The 13,397-nt window shown below is 38.5% G+C and overlaps 2 protein-coding genes across 5 annotated transcripts in view; both read right to left on the reverse strand.

The window, feature by feature from the left end:
* Ndc1 (NDC1 transmembrane nucleoporin) overlaps nucleotides 1-11,206 on the reverse strand; it is a 50,876-nt gene extending 39,670 nt beyond the window's left edge. For 2 of the 4 annotated variants that reach the window (XM_078026297.1, XM_078026298.1), the window contains exons 1-5: nucleotides 10,657-11,206; nucleotides 9,066-9,186; nucleotides 7,233-7,334; nucleotides 4,371-4,545; nucleotides 2,068-2,206 (exon numbers count right to left, since the gene is read on the reverse strand). In XM_078026297.1, the coding sequence (XP_077882423.1) occupies nucleotides 2,068-2,206; nucleotides 4,371-4,545; nucleotides 7,233-7,334; nucleotides 9,066-9,186; nucleotides 10,657-11,022 (903 nt within the window). In that variant the 5' untranslated portion in view covers nucleotides 11,023-11,206. Of the gene's footprint in view, nucleotides 1-2,067; nucleotides 2,207-4,370; nucleotides 4,546-7,232; nucleotides 7,335-9,065; nucleotides 9,187-10,068; nucleotides 10,561-10,656 lie in introns of those variants that run through there. The other 2 variants (XM_078026299.1, XM_040288701.2) reach the window with 2 other exon arrangements.
* Nucleotides 11,207-11,339: 133 nt separating this feature from the next.
* Nucleotides 11,340-13,397, reverse strand: part of Yipf1 (Yip1 domain family member 1) — a 40,342-nt gene continuing 38,284 nt past the window's right edge. Inside the window, exon 10 of the mRNA XM_021726832.3 lies at nucleotides 11,340-11,461. The gene's annotated coding sequence lies outside the window, so the exon portion shown is untranslated. The remainder of the gene's footprint in view (nucleotides 11,462-13,397) is intronic.

Consider the following 13,397-nt stretch of genomic DNA (forward strand, 5'->3'; position numbering starts at 1 on the left):
CCTTCCCTGCTACGCAAAGACACAAACCTGACTGATGAGAAACAAAGGTCCTGTGCATCCTTTCAACTATCGTCAAACCCTCCTTCCCTTATTCCACATCTTTTCAATGAAGGGCCCTAAAAAACCCCCACTCCAAACATCCTCGGGCTGGAGAATGGCAACCAGCTGGGCAGACCAATACCATTGCACATTCATGTCTCTAAGAGATGCCCCAAATACATATTTGGCCAACTGTTAAAAATCAATTTCTGGCCAAAGCTGAACGTTGCCATCATGGAATAAACTTCTGAGATACAATACAAAATTTTACCCAAACCAATTACCAAAAAAAGTTAAATTTTATGAACTTGACATGGTAGAAACATAATTCAGCAATTTGTAAGCATTATCAACTACTGGACAACTCCTATGTTCACTCTATTGCCCATCTGTGATGTTAAATAGGTGGGCAATTTCAACTGAGGTCCATGGAAATCCAGAAAGGTATTCTGTGGCATCTTATTTTCTCTTAAGACTTTGTTTTCCTTGTTCACTATTCTTTGTTTATTGGTACCTAGGATTGAACCCAGAAGCACTCAACCACTGAGCTACATCCCCAGCCCTTTTTATTTTTTATTCAGAGACAGGGTCTCACTAAATTGCTTAGGGCCTCACTAAGTTGCTGAGGCCAACTTTGAGTTTGTGATCCTCCTGCCTCAGCTTTCTGGCTGCTGGGATTATAAGTGTGTGCTACCAATCCAGCTATTATTATTATTCTTTATTATATTTGGATCTAAGTTGATTTACATGAATATTTCTGCACAGTATTTTGAAAATTTTTTGTTGTGAAATTTTGAGGTAGCAAAGCTTATGTCCTACTTTCAATTCTTCTTCACAAGATGTGAAGAATTTCTAAACAGGAATTATTTTTTCAAACACTCAGACTGCAGCAGGTAAGAGCCAAATTTTTTTTCAGAGAGTACTCTCTCCTTGCAGTATATATTCTCAAAGATGCAACAGGCATGTGACAACTTTAGTTAACCTAGGAGAATCCTAATGCATCATTTTTATAGATCACATTTATTATTATGCATCATTTGTTTACACATCCCTTTATTCCCACCAGATTAGGTTCTAGTGGGAAGGACTTAGGGTTCTAACATTTTTCTTTCAGTGCCCAGGCTTCAGTGTAGAAATGAAATGAACAGCTAATCAGGAATAGCAGAAACAGGACAGGGAGAGACCTGATGTAACAGTGCGACACTTCAACCAATCTTTCTCTCTCCTGCCAGAGGAAGTGGTTCTAAATTCCAGGATGACACCTACCAGATTAGGTTTTTAAAAACCTAACTAAAGCTGGGCACGGTGATGCACACCAGTGATCCCAGGAACTCAAGATGCTGAAGCAGGAGGACTGCAAGTCTTTAAGGCCAGCTTCAGCAACTTAAGACACTCTCAAAAAAAAAAAAAAAAAAAAAGGCAGGGTGTGTGTGCTAGGATATATCTCAGTTGTAGAGCCCCTGGGTTCAATCCCTAGTATTGACACCAAAAATACTATACCACTCAAATCAAACCAGGTCAAACTATTTTATTTATTTGTATATATCTTGCCTTTTTATGAAAAGGACATAAGACAGTAACTGACATATTCTAAAAATTACTTGCACACTCCGACCTTCATAAGATCTTAAGTTCGAAAAGAAGCTGGCAGCTGCACAGAGGTACTTTGCATGAATGTCAACATCATCCTCCCCACCCCCACCCCCAGTCCTGCTAAGGTCACAGCAAGTGTCACTACCAAGCAGGCAGGGAAAGAGAAGAGCAGAGCAGCAGCAGTCTGAGAGTGACAGCAAGGAAGGGTAAAATATAGCTGGATCTACATTCTACACACAATACAGCTCTCAAAAACACACTGAAGTCACTTAAAGACAAAACTCTTCTCTCTAAAAGGCATTTGAGGATTTCAGTTCTCTGTTGCATAGAACAAATCTTGAATTAATCAAATAAGCCCTGTTACATACATATACACCAAAGCAGTTTTAATGCTGCCACATTCTAGCATAAGATAATGCTCAGATGATGTCTTACCTGTATGATGGGAAATGGGAGATAGTTCATGTTGTTAACAAAATACAGAAGGCTATAGCTATAGCCCATGAATGCTCCAGCCAGTAGGAAAAAAAGGTGATATTCATTTAAACAGTTTCGTGCCGCAGAGCTATCTAAACTAGAAGGGAAAAATTAAGTTGTTAATACAATAGTTAGGGATACATTTCACTGTTTTAGTCTTAATACTTACTGAAGGCAAAATTCTGAGTTAATCACTTAAAAAATGTTCCAAATTCTAACAAAATGGTTCATTTTAAATAAGTGTGAGCAAAAGATTAACAAAACCCTTTTCCCTGAAGCCTGAGAACCTGACTCTAGCTCTATTCCCCTAGAAATCTGACACGGGTAAGAACGTCTACATGGGTACTAAGTAACATTGCTTACAAACTGGTAAATTAATCTTCACTAAAAGGAACCAAATCAACTATAAATCAACTGCCTGAAAGAGATGCCAAAACTTTGGTCTTCTGTGTTGTCTCTGAGTAAACATCCACCTCCAGGGATTCTGGATGCTACATCTATAAAATTGCTACAAGAGATACCAGAGCCCATTGGGCACAAGGCTTTTAAAACAGGGAGTCCCCAATACCTGTCTGATATGGTCTCCACTCTCGAGTTGTACCACAGGCAAGGCAACAGCTCCTGAATGGCTGTGGGACCCGTCGCCTGTTTGAAATGCATCCAGTACTCCTGCTAAAGAGGAGGTCCCAATGCTTCCCAGCTAATAACCTAGAGTTGTTAAGTTCTGAAAATTTAGTTAAATTCAAGAGGATTCCCTAGTAAGAACTTCCATTAGCCACACCCTATCAACCTATCATCTTTATCTCATATCTTTTAATTTTAAGGATAAGATCTTATTATTTGGTGAACATTAAGCTCTTAAACTTCTTTGGAAGTTATCTGAGCATCTCTATAATCTGGCAAATATCTGAGGGTGTATAGAGTCAGCAGGAATACCAATTAGGGGCCTGCTCCACCACCTATCTCCATGAGGGTTGAGATTCCAGGCTGATTGTTTTCTGGGTCCTGAATTATAAGATGATAAAAGAGATTCATTTTGCTCAAGACTCTGACTGTGAAATTATCAGTAAATGTATTTATAATGGGCACTAATCTCTCTAACAACTTGTAGCTCATTGTAGCTTTCTGCTCCCTGGAACCTTACTGCCCCCTCCACTAAAAAGAGATGTGCAAAAAAGACTCATTTAAAATGAGCCATGGGGATTTCCTTAGTCACAATAGTACTGTATTCATAGATGTCCTTTATCATTCAATGTTTATCAACAGTATAGCTTTCACTACAGAAAGCCTCATGGAGGGGAAAAAAAGCAACTCTGCCTCATAAGCAGTAGCCGAGGAAATTAAGTATTAGGCAGAACTCATTATTAACATTGTTTTAAAGTCAGTGGAAAATAGGGAACTTAAGATTACTCTAATAATCTTTCTTTATTTATACTTTTTAATGTGTGTGTATGGTGTTGGGGATCGAACTCATGGTCTTGGTCTGCTAAGCATATGCTCTAGAACTGAGCTACACCCACAGACCTTTTTTAATTCTGAAAGTCAGAGCATCAACTTACAATTTCTATGAATCCCATATTTCAAGACTGTGTAAGTTTTAAAATCATAAAAGCACTCTATAGAAGGTAGTTATTATTTTAAAATTCTCTCTTCAAATTCATTCTTTCCAAACTACCCTTCCTTCAAACACCAAACACCTTCTCCAAGAACACATGTAGATCCTACCAGCTTCCTGAACTCTCACAGATTTTATGTGCACAACTTATGTCCTTCTTCCTATTACATTCATGTTTCCATGTCTTCAATTTCCTACTGTTCTCGATCCTCAGGGAGCTTATTGTCTGTTTGAATTATTCTCACAAATCTAATAGCACACAGTATAGCACCTTCTACAACTGTTTTTCAAATTTTGTTGAATTCAAAGTCAAACATCAAAAACAACTGATGTATGTAAATAAGCACTTTCTGTGGGGCTGGGGATGTGGCTCAAGCGGTAGTGCGCTCGCCTGGCATGCGTGTGGCCCAGGTTCGATCCTCAGCACCACATACAAACAAAGATGTTGTGTCCGCCGAAAACTAACTAAGTAACTAAATAAATATTAAAAATCTCTCTCTCTCTCTCTCTCTTTAAAAAAAAAAAAAAGCACTTTCTGTAGAAATTGGGAAAGCAAAGAATGTCCATAAACTATTAACATACCTAGGCCATCTTTGGCTTAGTAACTAAACAAGGATCCCTAGAAAGAAAAAGTATTTAACATTACCTCTCAGTATCAGAGCAGGGAACCACAAGAAAACTGTATCGGCCCTTAGTTATCATTGCTGCACACCAAGCCATCACCATTCCCAAGGCAGCATGAACAAAAGAGTGCATGAGTTGCTGGGGATGAAAGATCTTCCCTATCAGGGCCAGTCTGGAACACGGAATGGAAGGCACAACTGCAAATAAAACATGGATATAGCCTTATAACTACAGCATATGAAGTTAGAGGATCTAAACTATGCCCTCTCATGCTTGCATGAAGATGCCAAAGGGCAGAAAGTAACATACAGACAATAAAATATAGAACAGAAAAACTTGAGTTAAAAAAATTTTTAAGAATGAAAAAGAAGAGATGAACACACAAAAGAGAAAAACATAAGAATTTAGGTTTTTATTACCATGCTATTAGGGTTAGGATAATAATAATTTTCTTTCTTTTAAATTAAAATTTCCTAATAGCTGAAATAACACCAACTCTATAACTCTCCAGGGCCATAAAAGAATGTGTAACGATTTAAAGATAGATCCTGCCCTCTAGCAAAATCTTTATTTCAATATTTGAAACTGTCAGTATATAATCCATCTGAGAAAAATAAAACGTAGTTAGGTAAATATTGACAATACGAAATACTAACATAAAAGTTTATATGGAACTTTCTTTTTTGGGGGTGTTTGGATTGTTATTTGGGGATTGAACCCAGCACTGAGCTTTATTCCCAGCCCCCCCCCCTTTTTAAAGTTTGAAATAAGGTCTCCCTAAGTTGCTTAGGGCTTCTCTAAGTTGCTGAGGCTGGTCTCAAACTTATCATTCCTCATGCCTGCCTCCCAAGTTGCTGGAATTACAGGCATGAACCACACACCCAGTTGTATGAGAATTTTTAATACCTCTCTGACAACCCAATAAAGTTGTCTGGAAGTGACCTAGGGAGGCTACTATGGTTAGTTACTAAGGTATATTTGCCTTTAAAAACAGCTAGCCTAAGATTCCCTGGTCTTTAATATATTTGAAGAGATGGGGGCTGGGGTTTTGGCTCAGTGGTAGAGTGCTTGCCTAGCACTGTCCGAGATAGGTTCGATCCTCAGCACCACATAAAAATAAATGAATAAAATAAAGGTATTGTGTCCAACTACAACTAAAAACATAAATATTTTAAAAAAGAGAGAAGAGATGGATGAGAGGCAGAAAACTATGAAAAGAGTGGGCTTAGGTACTCTGCACTTTTGGGGAAGAGGCTGCCATCACTCCTCCTACCAACATAAACACCCAGAGGGCAACTATGACTAACTTTTTACACTCTAAATGTGCCAAACCCTCTCATGTCACTCAACCCTACTTGCCTTATGTTTTCTCCAGAACATCACTGTCCTCCTTTATCTATTTAATGTAGCTCCTCATCCAAGGCATGGTGTAAATATCATCTTCTTCGGGAAGCTTCCATGCTAAGTAAGTGGTGCTCCTCTGAATTCCCTCACTATCCAATGTATAGTAGGCAAAGACAAGTAATGTTTACTGCTTGTCTGCCTAACTGTGATTTTTTGGAGAAAGCTGGGACCATACAATGCATGGCACATAGTAATGGCATAAGGAGTGCTCATGCAAGGAATGAACCAAAGTGACTAGTCAGGCTTTTAGAATGAGTAGGCTAAAGAGCCCTCATCGGGCACACCTACCTACAGAAGACGGCCCAGGCACAAGGGAGAGTGTGAAAGAACACTGCTATAAGCCGAGGTGTTCTGAATAGGGCCTGAGTGGAGGAGAGACCCACCAGCCAGGAGTGAGGGTTAGAAAAGCAAGGAAAAAGGTATGCATTGCAACATCCAGAGTTAGGATTCAAGCTTTTACAGGATCTCTGGTGTCAGTCCTTCCTGACCCCTCCCACTTTATCTCCAACATGGCAACCACTGTTCTTCATTTCTAAAAGATTTCTATTTCAAAATGCTATATAAGTGACATCATGCAATAAATAGCCTTTTAGGTTTTGCTTTCTTCATTCAGTACAATTCCAATAAAAGTTGTCCAACTTGTTGCACATATTTAAAAAAAAAAATTCAGGCTTTTATACCCTATTTTACAAAGAAGTACTGATGAGCTTTTAAAAAATGGCAGAAAAAGCTTCTAATTGTGACAAACTTAGAAATCCGAACAAGGCAGGAGGAGTAGAAGAGAAACTGAGAAAAATAATAAGCTCTGGAATTTAGCAGGTATCTCCCAAGGCAAAAACCTAATATTTTAAAGGTTTAGGTTTGTATGAAAATATTAGCATTATAGACTTCTATATTTGAAAAAAATTTCACCTGGTCTTGATCTGCTACCCAATAAGGAATTATTTTTACAATATGTTTGCTAAATCACAGCTCTAACACCAGCTGTGAACAAGTAAAAGGTCTAAATTTATTTATTTATTTTACTATGGCAAAATACACATCAATAAAATTTACCATTTGAACCATTTTGAAGCATACAGTTTTGTGGCCTAAATATGTTCACACTGTTGTGCAACCAACTCACCACCTACTTCCCAAACTTTGGCATCTTCCCCAACTCAAACTCTACCCATTCAGTAATCCCCATTCTCTAGAAAACACCACTCTATTTTCTGTCTCTGTAAATTTGACTATTCCTGGTACCTCATATAAGTGGAATCATACAACAATTGTCCTAAAAGGTCTAGGTATATTTTAAAAATAGAAATTAGCACCAACATTAATTGTAATATATATTCAAAGCATATGATTTTGTATATATTCTTAAAAACGTCACACAAAATTCAGCTTGTTATACATATTCACATATAAAATGCACTTAGTCTGCCTTAGTAAAATAAATTCAGACTTTTAAAAACATTAACATTTGAAAACTCACCTGCATAGAACTCCACATTGAAAATACTTATTATTATTATTACCACTGACAGCAGCAGGAGGTAAAAGATTACATAGGAGCTATATAGATCATTGAAAGAATCTAAAACATAAGAGATAAATTGGTTAAGTTTATTCAGTCTTGTAGACATGCTGAGCACATGGCAATATAGCAAAGGTTTGAACCTCAACTGTAATTTTAACTTTAGAAGTTATCTTTCCTTCAAGAATTTAATTGCACACTGCTGACAGGTCCAGTGGGACATCAACTCAAGAACTTCAGTGTGAGTTATTCCAATTTGGCTCTGGGTGCTTTAAAATTACATTTAAATTTCTTTTAAATCGCCCAGATGTTAACATCAGATCAAATACTGCCATATGCAAACATTTCATCATGTGAAAGAGAAGTACCATAGTTAGTAATACACCAACAAAGTTGCTTTTTAAAGTGTAAAAATATTTTTCAGATCTCATCTTAATAAATGCATTTTAACTAAAGTCAAAGTAACATCTTTAGAAATAGCATAACCCATAAATCATCTAAAAGAGCTAAACTAAGAAAAACAATTGTGATGTTCTGTGAAACACTAAGAAGTCACCCTTTCAGGGTAGTGTGACAATTAATATTCCAATTCAAAGTTTAATGAAACCAATTATCTTTAAAAATACAACTCAGTACTCGAAATAATGAAACTACTTACTAAGCCTTCACAATTAAATTCCTGCTATCTCTGCACTGGCATATGGCTTAATTTTATCTGACCTGTGCAACCTGTCCAAGAAATGACTGACACAGATTAACAGAAGACTTACATGATTTTAATTCTTTAGCAGCAATATCTCCAAAGGTCACAAGGTAAAGATTCTAACTCCCTAAAAATTGGCACTTTCTTATGTAACTTAAAATACACAAAAACAAAAATAAATATACCATTGTTGTTATGTTGTTATGACCAGACATTCAGGAGTATTTTTGTTTCTTAGCCTTAGGCAAGACTTTAAAGATTTCAAAACCTATTCTGTCAACATTTATCTAAAAAAAAAGAGATAATTCTAGTGCAGCATCATGGAAAAACATCAACTTTGATGCCACAAACTAATACCCAAATCCTAGATTAGTCACTCACTAGCTGAGTATCTCTGCACAGATTTACTCATTTATAAAGTAGGAATAATACCTCTTTATTAAAAGGGTCATAGGAAAGAGATAATGTATGTAAGGTGCTTAGCATAGTGCCCAGCATGCTAAAAAATGAGAAATAACTGGTAGCCATTATTAATGGACATAAAACAAGTTATATTTTAGTGCACTTAGTAATTTTGTCTCCAAAGATTCAGAGAAACATTTTAGCCTACCTCAATCTTTTCTCCTATCAATTTTTGCATTTAACTGTATCTTCCCTAGCCAAAAGTTCATCCTTTCCTTATCTTTTTTTATTAGCTACAATATAAAAATGAAGGATTATTAATTTAGACATATTTTTAAAAGAATATGTCATATTTTCTACCCACAATTTAAACAGATGATAGTAACAGTTCTTTTTTTAAAAAGACAGACAGGATCAATAAAGGTGTCAAAAAGAAAGACAAGGAAAAATTAAGCTTTTATTTACATGTTCTTCAAAAGATTTCTTTGTTCCTGTCATCATACATAGTTTCTTGGTAAGTTTACTAATCTCATTATATAATAAAAAGGTGTTTTATGTTATACAGGCAATGCCTTAAACTTATTTTAAAGTCAGTGTTTGGTGTGTTAATACAGGCAGTAATCAGAAAAAAATTATTTGAAACATACTGCAATTTTTATGTTTTCTCTAAATTGAATATCACTTACCTGACAGCCACTGTATGGGATGAAATAAATCAATACTGCTGAAGACTATAAATACCGTAGCACAGATGGGTAGAAGCAACACTGACCAAACAACACTTGCAACTATCCTCCAGCCCAAAACCTAAAATTAAATAATCAAAACTCCCTCAATCATGAAGTCAGTTAAATCATTTCAGTTATGCAAATCCTATCTCTTCATACAGGCCATTAGTCACTAATATATATATATTAGTGACTAATGGCCTGTATATAATAATATATACATATATACCCAGATTATAGACCATGCAGTTATATACAAACCCAAATGATTACTATTATAATAATATCACATACCACTAAAGAACTTTGTAAAAATTAGTGAACTGATACTTGCATTAGGTCCAGAGTCAGGTGTTATATTAAATATCACACTTTGGGGTAGAGATTACGACCGTCTTATTTAGTTTTATAATCACATTTACCACTTATCTCTCCAGATTCTAGATAATTATAGGAATATCCAAAGGCTGTATACTTGAGAACCACAAACATGCATTTCTTACCGGGCAACTAACACATTGTAACACTGTACTCTTTTCTAAATCTCAGTGCCTAACATAAGGAAGAACAAGACTTACTGTCAATTAATAGGAGATACTGAGAAGTTTTAAGCATGACAGTGACAACTGGAACTATGTCCTGTAAAGTAAAACATCTTTGTGTTCACCATAAGGTGGCTGAAAAAAAGATATCCTGGAGGAGACCAACCCAGACAGGAGGCACAATGGTTAGGGACAGCCGACCACAACAGACCAAATCAGAGATTACAGTCAATGTCTGCACAAAGGCAATAGCCATGGGAAAGGAAAGAGGAACAAAATGCAGCCACATTTCCAAGGTAAACACTATAGGAATATATAACATAGGTGATAAAGAGTAGAAACACCTGAAAGTGTTTAACTGAGGATAGAGGAGATGACAGTACACGATGGTAGAGGTCCTACCCCAAAAGTAAACTTACTTCCATCTCTCTTTGCTCTCCACAGAAGACATGAAGGAGGAAGCATGTCCTCAGCTCCCACGGTGGATATTTACCTCTACCAAGAATATGTGCCCTGCTTACCTGGTCTCCAACCCCAGGAAGTGCCAAGGCCACACTACATTCTTCCCAATTCTGGACATTCTTCCCAACTTTTCCCCACTTCCGTTCTGGGGATGGAACCCAGGGGCTTATGCATGATAGGCATGCACTCTTCCATTGAGCTATATCCCCAGCTCTTCCTTTCTCACTTCTTATCCCAAGGAATCAAGTTACTTATTTTGCACCTACGGGATACACTTGCATAAAATCCCTCCCCATTCTCTGCCCCAACTTCCAGTCAAATCATCCACGCCAGGCAGGCCAGCTTTCACTTCTGACTCCTCTCCCATCCTGTACCCAGCATCCCCTCAAGGACGTCGCCACAGCCCCCCGTAATCAGTCCCCCGGGCGGTCCCCTCCCCACGCTGCCCTCCGACAGGCACCCTACCCGTCCAGAGCGCACGCGCGGTCGGAGCCCGCCCTCCCAGCCCATGCCCAGCGGCGAGCGCCCCAGTGAGCTGCACTCACGCGCCACAGGATGTCCCGCGACCCGCCGGCGCAGGGTCCACTCGTAGCCGTGGCCATGGAGATGGCGGGCCCGACTCTAAGCAGTGGGGGAGACCGTGTGCCCGCCCGCCACAGCAGTTCAAAGACACCAAGGCCCCGGGAAGACCCCGTTGGGGCTGCCTGAAACACTGCCTGAGTAAAGCCTGAACCAAGCCGCAACCCATTCCTTAGATGCTTGTCCGGGGTAGGCTCCACGGGCCAGAACTGCCCGACATTCGCGTCCCCCAAAGGGGGCTGTGACTCCAGGAACCGTTCTCTGGGATCCAAAAATTCCCTCCGAAGCAGGGGCCAGCGGGGCTTCAGAAACAAGGGGCGGCAGCGCTGCATGCTGGGAACTGTAGTCTCGACGACCTTCTGGGACCGTGGAGGAACGTTGCATTCTGGGACTCGGAGTTCCAAAGTACAGCATGCCGGGAGTCGAAGTCTTCCCGGCGGTGACTTGAAGCATGCTGGGAATCGTAGTCTTTTACAAAGCCTCGGGATTGATTTTTATAATATCCACGGTATTGATGGATTGAATTCTGCAGTTATACGGGTGTAACAAAATTATTTGTCCTCGTTTCTCTCCATTACTTTATCAACCTCCTAAAGTGAAATCAAAGGATGCTGTGGCCCCTCCACAAATAGATACTCAGTGACCTAACTGAAAGCTTTAAAAATTGGGGGACTTATTAAGAGGGATGCATTTGGTTTCATAAAATCTGGTTTCTAATTCCAGTTCTGCACATGCTGATATCTTGGCCATCTCGGAACCTCCATTTCTTATCTGAAAAATAAGGATAAAAATAAAACAAGTATACTGTGATGCTGTGAGGATATAAATAATGTGCTCTACAGATTATCATTGATTTCCTATTAGTAAGGAAGAAAGCTTTTCACCAACTCAAGTTTCCTTAATGAAGTCTTCTCTGATTGCTTGCAGCCTCAGTGAGATCTTTGGGTGAATACTGCCAATACTTCTGTATAGTCGATTACATTTCATAGTCTATTCAATACTCCAGGAAGATAGAGGGATAGACTCAGTCATTTACTGACTCTGAAGAAACTCATAGGCTAGTGAGTGAAATTGAGATCACACATAATTCTCTGTTATGTTTGCTGAGTTGGTTTCTCTGTAATGTTTCCTGAGTTGCTTTAAGATTATATCATATGTACTTCCCATAACCACATAATATGTCATTTCTGAATCATTATGGGACAAACTTGGATTACATTGCTAGATCAAGTCTCTGCCACCAAGAAACCTTCTATCTTGTGGTGGAAAAAATTATAAAGAATCAATCTATATGAATGTCCATAAACACCAGGTTATTTGAAATCACAAGAACTTATTTAGTTTCTATGGTAAAGACTACCAATTCTCTACTTCAGTGTCTATTCTCCCTTATTTTTAATAGTAGAACTCTCAGCTTTTATATAGGCTGATGGATAAACCCTATCCCCTTCCTCTTGTGTAGTGAGGTATGGCCGGTAACTGAGTTCAGGCCAATATCATAAAGTAGTACATGGTAACTTCCTAGATACATCCTTTAAAAAAAGTTAGTGCGTGATCATTACATCTTAATCCCTTTCACCATTCAGGTGCCTGCAATTTGGATGTGCTGGTTTGAGTGCCAGCACCATATGGACCACAGCAAGAGAGCCACACTACAGAAAAATGAAGTACTGCCTTTAAGGGAGACTTGATTATTTGGAGCAACCATACCAGTCCTGGGCTGTCTTTGCCTCCTGATAATATTTACACAAGACAGATGATTATTTTTTATTTAAGCCATCTTTATCTTCATAGCACTTCTTATATTCTTAATCATCTTTTATAATTTTCTGTTTACTTACTGTCTAACTTCTTATTGATAAGCAAGCTTCACAAAGGCAGGAATGTTGTCTTATACTGTTTCCAAAGGAGCTATCACATTAGTAAGTAGTCCATGAATGTTTAAAAAATGAATGGATGGACAAAATTAACTGTATCAGACAATGTCTATTCAGGACAACAATATTTTATTATCCCAATCGAAGAAAGATTTAATGCAATGAACTGATAAAAGTGTTGGAAGGGCTAAGAAAGCACAGGGGAGAAAGAACAGGGCTGTGGTAGCAAATGGGAGAAAGGAGTTATTACCCAAATATCAGGAGGCTACTACTTCCTCTGCACTAAAGCCCATGAGATCATATTCAATGCTGAGCTACTGAGAGAGATGCCCCTACTTGTGTGAGAACTAAACCATTGTTGTCAAGCAGGAACTGAGGAGTCAGTGCCCTGTAAATGTTGTAATGACCACAGGTAGTGCCCGCTACTATCTGCAGTTGCTGTAGCAGTTGCTTTTTTTTTTTCTTTTTTTTTTTTTTTTTAATATACTAAGGGTTGCACTCAGGGATGCTTTACCATTGAGCTACATGCCCAGCCCTTTTTTATATTTTATTTAGAGACAGGGTCTCACTGAGTTGCTTAGCACCTCACCGTTGCTGAGGCTGGCTTTGAATTTGAGATCCTCCTACCTTAGCCTCCCAAGTTGCTGGGACTGCAGGCGTGTGCCACTGTACCTGGCTGCGGTTGCTTTCTGAGCCTTAGTTTCCTCATCAATAATGAAACCATCTTGTAAGATGTTATATTAAATGAGCTTTTGTTTATAAGTTTCCTGGCACACTGTGGAAAGATACAAGCTTTGAGGTCAGATAAACATAGGTATGAACAACTCCTC

Source organism: Ictidomys tridecemlineatus, chromosome 11 (genome assembly GCF_052094955.1).
Source record: "Ictidomys tridecemlineatus isolate mIctTri1 chromosome 11, mIctTri1.hap1, whole genome shotgun sequence".
Taxonomy (NCBI): Eukaryota; Metazoa; Chordata; class Mammalia; order Rodentia; family Sciuridae; genus Ictidomys; species Ictidomys tridecemlineatus.